The sequence below is a fragment of the Guillardia theta genome, assembly GCF_000315625.1.
Source record: "Guillardia theta CCMP2712 unplaced genomic scaffold GUITHscaffold_352, whole genome shotgun sequence".
Classification (NCBI taxonomy): domain Eukaryota; class Cryptophyceae; order Pyrenomonadales; family Geminigeraceae; genus Guillardia; species Guillardia theta.
In genome coordinates, this window is record NW_005434325.1 from 4684 (window position 1) to 11835 (window position 7152).

Below are 7152 nucleotides of genomic sequence, written 5' to 3' on the forward strand. Positions count from 1 at the left end.
TCGACTCCTCCGGACACCCCGAGCTTGTCCTCATTGAGGAAGCTCTCCGGCAGCCTCATCCCCTTCAGCCCCCTCCACACCCGCAGCCCCTCCGGCAGAGGCGTGTGACGAGACAGCTTCACGATGCCGCTGACGATGCAGTGGATGGTCGTCGTGTACTTGTTGGGGAGCTTGTTGGAGTCTCGGAGGAGCTCGTTGGGAGCTCGAAGAACAGAGTTGTACTTGAAGTACATCGGCCCTGTCATAGCAAGCCTCTTGTCAGCCTTCTCACGCTCTCTTGCTCCTCTCTCCTCCCCCATGCTCCTTCTCCCTCTCTCTCGCTATCTCTCTCTCTTACCTGTGTAGAGCTGCAGCGCGATCAGCTCCGCCTCCTGCAGCCCCGCCTTGATCGCCGTGTCCAGCCCCTTCAGCTCCTCCATCCCTCGGATCACCCGCGTCCCGTCCGACAGGCTCCGCCTCCTCTCCGGGTCTGTCACGTTGAGCCACTCCTCCTTGGCTGTCGTCGTGATGTTGTAGTTACTCGTCGTGAACGCTTCCTCCGCGTCCTTGCCCTTGCAGTGCTCCTCCTCTATCGCCTTCATCAGCTCCGTCTGAGGTAGCCCGATCCGCTCCATCAGCCCCCCGTAGTACTCCTCGATCTTCCCGTACACGGCCTCGCGTACCTCTGCAAACTTGCTGTTGTGCGACGTCGGACCGTCTCCTCCCGCCCGCCCTCCTGCCTCCGCCGGCCTCCTCAGCGCCTCCTCGAGCCTCCTCCCTATCGCCGTCTGCCATAGAGCCGATAGAGCGCTCTCCGTCATCCCCTGTAGCCCCGCAAGAGGACTCGCCGCGCTCCCGCCGGGGATGCACTCCGCCATGACTCGGAGGATGTTGAGGTCGCCGAGGCTGCTGGCCTTGCGCTCGAGCTCCCACTCTCTTGCGACTCTGACCTCGTAGTCGTCGTACGAGAGCTTGTCAGGGCCTGCGTGCGGCATGAGGGCCGACGCGTCAACGCCGAGAGCCATGCGGAGGTTGTTGAGAATCGGTTTGTATTGATCGGAGTCTCGAGGGGTCTGAAAGAGCTTCTTGAGGTCAGAGCTGATGTCGTCAGGGATAGTCCAGCTGGTCGTCTGCTGGGCACTAGCTGGTGGATGAGCCGTGGGATTTCTGATGAGAGAGAGAGCGGAGGTGTGGGCGAGCAGCACTTCATTCTTGACTCTCAAGGTCAAGAGCTCACGCTCAAGCTCTAGGATCTCTCTCTGTACATTCTTCCCCATGCCGTACCAGACTAGCAGGAGGGGACAAGGCGCAACAGATCTCAACGCCTGTCACAAGCGTCATGTCATCGAGAGTTGCTCTGGCCCCTCCTCTCCTCTCCTCTCCTCTCTTCTCTTTCTTCTTTTCCTGCAGCTCAGCTGTGACTCGATCTTGTTATCATTGACTCCTAACTCCCTTAAGACATGTCACGAATGTCACTTGATCATGCTTGTTCACGGAAGAGCAGGGAGAAGTGACACCAGTGACATTTCTTGAGGAAGATAGATCTCATCTCATCTCATCTCATCTCTTCTCTTCTATTCTCTTTCCCCTTCTCTCCTGTTCTCTTCTCCTCTCTCTCTTGGCCCTCTTCCGCCTTTCTCACACCCTCTCTCATGCTATCTTGTAAACATCTCTCGCTGTCTTCTTCTTGTTCTTCCTCCCCCTTTCTCACCCTCTCTCTCTCCCTTCCCTTCTCATTCTCTCTTCTCTCGTTGCTCTCTCGTTGCTCTTCCCTATCAAGCTGCTTCTCTTCCAGCCTCCGCAGTCAGAAGAGAGAGAAAGACGAGACGGGGGAGGAAGAGGAGAGGGAGAGGAGACAAGTGAAGAACAGAAGAGCGTACTATCAGAGGAAGCGCGGGGGAGAGAAGGGAGAGGAGAGAGGATAAAAGAAAAGAGAGCGAAAGAGAGGAGACGAGGAGAGAGGAGGTGAGAGCGTCTCGCCTCCTGATGAGGGAGCGAAGGACAAGCGACGACACGAGGAGCGAGCAAGGCAGAGGGAAGAGATCAGGAGGGGAGAGAGACGAGACGGGAGCAGACGGGAGCAGAGAAATGAAGTGAAGTGAAGTGGAGGTGAAGTGAGTCTGAGGGGGGCGCAGAAAAGAGAAAGAGATGAGAAGAGAAGAGAAGAGAAGAGAAGAGAAGAGAAGAGAAGAGAAGAGAAGAGAAGAGAAGAGAAGAGATAAGAAGAGAAGAGAAGAGAAGAGAAGAGAAGAGAAGAGAAGAGAAGAGAAGAGAAGAGAAGAGAAGAGAAGAGAAGAGTCGTCATGCTCCATCACCCTCAAGACAAGCCTTCTGCGTCATGCTCTCAAGGTCCCACACCCTCAGCGTCTCATCCCAGCTACCGCTGACAGCCGTCTTGCCGTCCTTGCTCATCGCCACGCTCGTCACCCAGCGACTATGACCCTCAAGACGAGCCTTCTCCTCCATGCTCTCAAGGTCCCACACCCTCAGTGTCTTATCGTCACTCCCGCTGACTATGGTCGTGACTCTCGCTGGTCCTACTGGATGCTTCTGCTTCAGTCGCTCTGCTCCTGCGTTCACGGCCAGCGCTCTCACTTGGACCTCATCTCCTCTCTCGATCGCTTCGATCAGCTGCTGCCGCTTCCTCTCGTCCTCCTCCATCCTCTCCCGCTCGTCGTCGGAGACCTGGCTCATCCTCCTCCTCGCTCGTCCTGCAGCCCCAGCACAAGGACCTCTTGTCTTCCCTCGCTCCTCTTTCCCTTTATCTTTCCCTCTTTCCCTTCCTCCCTCCCTCCCTTCCTCCTTCCTCTCCTTCCCTTCCCTTCTCTTGTCTCTTTCTATCGCTTCTCTCTCCTTGTCTCTCCCTCACATCACCTGACCTCTCCCTTCCCTCTCCCTTCCCTTCTCTTTCCCTCCCCTCGATCCTCTCCTCTTCCTCTGCTTATCCTACCGAGCTCTGTCAGGACCCCTCCTTTATCCCTCCCTCCCACCCCTACCCCACTCCCTTACCCCCAACCTTCCGGATCTAGGGGGTGGTACGAGGAGGGGAGAGAAGGTAGTGGGGGTGGTCCAACTAATCCTACCAGAGAGGATCAGGCGGGAGGGAGGGGTGGAGGAGGAAGGGGCGGGAGGGGGTGGTGGGGTGGGGTCGAGAGTTCAACCTCTTCTCATTGGCCCGGGCCCGTGGAATGTCCCGGCCCGGGCCCCGGGCCCGGTCTCTCAGTGACGTTGCCACGGTCCTAGAGTCTTGAGCCTCCGAGGCTCCGGTGACTGAGACGTGAAGCGGGTGATGCTGTGCCGCAAGACTATGACGCGAACTTGGTGGGTGACATGGGGCAGACAGCCAGGCGTCAGCCGGGAGACGGGCAGGTGCCGCAGGAGAAGCAGGCCCGGAGGAGCTGTGTGTGGTCTGCCTGGAGGACCTGGAAGAAAAGACGAAGCGGGTACTGTGATTCCGTCCTGCTGTCACTGCTTCTGCGAGGACTGTATCATGAAGCTCCTGCAACCTTCTTCCGGCGGAGATGCTGTCTGTCCCCTATGCCGCGCGGCAAACTTTCAAAGGGCGACGTGTTCTCGGTAGAGCAAACGCGGGAGGATCAGCAGAACCTTGCTCGCAACGCATCCGACGAGGACGAGGACGGGGAGAGGCAGACGGATCGGGTGCAAGCGGAAGAGGAGGAGCGGGAAGAGGAGGAGCAGAGGCTGAGCCCCAAGATTGAAGCGCTTCTCGTCGATGAGCAGGAGGCTCAGCAGGCAGACAAGACAGTCAAGTCCGTCGTGTCTTCCACCTTCCTCTCATGTTTGGATGAGATAGAAAGTGCCATGATCGCTGCTGGCATCCCCGTCTTTCGCATCGATGGCACGACGAGCATCCTCTAGCCCCGGCGGCTGATACAAGACTTGCACTCTCATCCTCAAGGCGCCTTTCTCCTCCTCAGCTCCAAGGTCACAACCCTTCCCACCTCCTTCCCCCTGCTCCCCTCCCCTCGCTCTGACCTCCAGCTGGGCGGGAGGCGCGGGGCTCTCGCTCACCATGGCGTCGAGAGCTCACATGATGGCACCATAGCCCTTTTCTCTGAGACATGCCGAGACTATGTCTGAGAACTGTCCACATGTCATCGCTAAGTAAACTCTGAGTTGAGCTTGCTGTGCTATGAGCTCTGACAGAGCTCACATGATGGCACCATAGCCCTTTTTTCTGAGACATGCCGAGACTATGTCTGAGAACTGTCCACATGTCATCGCTAAGTAAACTCTGAGTTGAGCTTGCTGTGCTATGAGCTCATTGGTGGAACGCGGCAGTCGACGAGCAGGCGATGCATCGGCTCCACCGCATCGGGCAGACGCGCCCAGTCAGCATCATCGGCTACATGTGCCAAGGGACCGTTGAGCACAAGATCATGGAGATGCAGGAGAAGAAAGATTGGCTGGGGAAGGCGCCGATGATGAGGATGGAAGCCGACGAGCTGCTGGAAATGCGCCTGCGGCTGTTGAGGACGCTGATCCTGAGATAGAGTCAGGGATGTCGTGAGAGACGACTACTCGGTGGGAGACGACTAGTCGGTGGGAGACGACTAGTCGGTGGGAGACGACTACTCGGTGGGAGACGACTAGTCGGTGGGAGACGACTACTCGGTGGGAGACGACTACTCGGTGGGAGACGACTACTCGGTGGGAGACGACTACTCGGTGGGAGACGACTAGTCGGTGGGAGACGACTACTCGGTGGGAGACGACTACTCGGATCTGATGTGAAATTCATTCTTATGTTCATTCTGCTTCCACCAGCCTCGGAGATCCTCGTACTGATTTAACTTAACTTATTGTCCTCGTACTGATTTTAACTTAACTTCCACCAGCCTCGGAGATCCCTCGGCGTCGCCCACTTGTCCTCTCTCAAACTTGATGCTGCTGATAGACACAAGGGGGGGGAGACTCGGAACTTACCGTACCGACTGATCGACCGTTATAAACCGTTGCCCGTGTCGCCACCGTACCATCTACCGTACAGAGTCAGCGACTACTTGTATTCCGGCAATGAAACAGGGCCACAGTGAAATCGAGTACCTTCCGAGCCTGGGCGCAGGTTCTTGTTGCCAACTTGGGACTGCTCGGTCACCTGCTGGGGAGGCATGTGCGACAGCGGGTGCTGAGGCTGGCAAGTCATGAGGATGCTGGCTTCGCTTCTCCTCTCTTGGCTCTCGGCTCTCCCTCCCTTCTCTTCCCTCCTCCTCCTCCTTGTCTCCCCCCCCGAAGCCTCACGGGCTGCTGACGCTGACAGCGAGCGCTCACGGCTCCTCCGCTGCGTCGCTCAGAGGTCAAGTGCAGTGATGTCTGCTGTACTGGCGATGCCAGACCAGCCAGCTAGACTCCAGCAGCAGACAGCAGCCCCTTGTACCTCAAGAGGCTCATCCTCGTACAGCCTGAGGGAAGGACTCGCGCTACTGCTCCTTGCTGCTCGAGCTCACTCGCCTCGTGCCAGCTCTCGCTCCTCGCAAGCCTCTGCTCCTCGTCCTACCAGCAGTGAGGGAAGCCACCCGTACTTGCGACTCTCTCTCAGGCACCAGGGGTCATCCTCCCGAGCACATCTAGTCCTTGTATGCATCAAGCGCTTTGAGAGTCGTTTGACTGACTTTGTTGACGATCAAGGCTGAGCCTAGCCTTGAGTGCTGTCCCTTGGCTGGAGTAGGTCCAGTCTGAGGTGAGCTCGCTTTTACTAGGGCTCAGGTAGGTATGAGGGCGATTTCTATGGCTGCAGTTTTGTTCGCTCAGTCTGAGACTAGTCGATACCAAAACCTCTAAGATAATCCTTGACATCTGAGTTATCAGCCAAAGTGAAGCATGTCTCGCCATCATTGTCCTTCTCCCTCAGCACCTCCTCCCCGCATGTCTCTACAACATACCGCAGCACCTCCAACTGCCCTCCCTCACTCGCTAAGTGCGCGCATGTCCTGCCGTGCTTGTCCTTCTCCCTCAGCACCTCCTCCCCGCATGTCTCTACAACATACCGCAGCACCTCCAAGTGCCCTGTGAAACTCACCCAGTGCGCGCATGTCGAGCCGTCATTGGTCTTCTCCCTCAGTACCTCCTCCCCGCATGTCTCTACAACATACCGCACTACCTCCATGTTCCCGCAGTGCGCGCATGTCGAGCCGTCATTGGTCTTCTCCCTCAGCAGCTCCTCCCCGCATGTCTCTACAACATACCGCACTACCTCCATGTGCCCTCCCTCACTTGCCAAGTGCGCGCCTGTTTTTCCGTGCTTGTCCTTCTCCCTCAGCACCTCCTCCCCGCATGTCTCCCCAACATACCGCAGCACCTCCAAGTGCCCTCCCTCACTCGCCCAGTGCGCGCATGTCGAGCCGTCCTTGGTCTTCTCCCTCAGCACCTCCTCCCCGCATGTCTCTACAACATACCGCAGCACCTCCAAGTGCCCTCCCTCACTCGCCGCATGCGCGCCTGTTTTTCCGTGCTTGTCCTTCTCCCTCAGCAGCTCCTCCCCGCATGTCTCTACAACATACCGCACTACCTCCAGGTGCCCTCCAGCACTCGCCCAGTGCGCGCATGTCTTGCCGGCAATGTCCTTCTCCTTCATCAAGGTCCTCAGAGTCTCTTTCCCGCATTGTTTCTCTACCGTCTTCAGCACCTCCACATGCCCATACTCCGCCGCCCAGTGCACCATCGTCTTCCCTTTCTCGGCCTTCGTTCCTACCTCTGCTCCTGCCTCTATCAGCTCCCTCACGCTCCCCGCCCTCCCCAGCATCCCCGCTACATGCAGCCCTGTCCTCCCGTCCTCCATCCGCTCGTCCATGTCGTACCCGCCCGCCTTCAGCAGCCCGATCAGCTCCCCCTGTCCTCGTACCACCGCCGTCACTGTCGGCGGCTCCCCGTGCTGGCCTGTCCTTGACATCGACAAGCCGTACATCCCGCACAGTCTCTTGCTCTGCTCTCGTCTGCCGTCATCGCCTGCTGGAGTCCGCGAGCTGATCTCGTACATCAGACCCGCCATCGTCCTCCAGTACACTGACTGCATCGACTCCTCCGCAAGGGCTTGACATTTAAGGTCTCCCTGAGTGTCTTCGATCCAGTGCCTGAGCTTGTTGATCGCCATGTCCTTGACTCGGTTCGACAGCTCGATCGCCTCCTTGTATCTTGACTCCTCGTTGTACCAGC

At 57.8% G+C, this 7152-nt stretch overlaps 3 protein-coding genes across 3 annotated transcripts; 1 reads left to right on the plus strand and 2 right to left on the minus strand.

The window, feature by feature from the left end:
- Positions 1-2292: 2292 nt before the first annotated feature.
- Positions 2293-2499, minus strand: GUITHDRAFT_52979 (hypothetical protein; the record flags this gene model as incomplete). Its single annotated transcript, XM_005818201.1, has 1 exon — positions 2293-2499. A coding segment is annotated over one exon (207 nt), but the record flags the coding sequence as incomplete, so codon positions are not given.
- A 1017-nt stretch (positions 2500-3516) lies between these two features.
- On the plus strand, positions 3517-3858 carry GUITHDRAFT_122521 (hypothetical protein; the record flags this gene model as incomplete). The annotated part of the gene is made up of 1 exon (XM_005818202.1): positions 3517-3858. One exon carries the CDS (start codon positions 3517-3519, stop codon positions 3856-3858), a length of 342 nt encoding a protein of 113 aa, XP_005818259.1.
- A 1819-nt stretch (positions 3859-5677) lies between these two features.
- On the minus strand, positions 5678-6889 carry GUITHDRAFT_91233 (hypothetical protein; the record flags this gene model as incomplete). Its single annotated transcript, XM_005818203.1, has 1 exon — positions 5678-6889. One exon carries the CDS (start codon positions 6887-6889, stop codon positions 5759-5761), a length of 1131 nt encoding a protein of 376 aa, XP_005818260.1. The 3' UTR covers positions 5678-5758.
- Between the last annotated feature and the right edge of the window lie 263 nt (positions 6890-7152).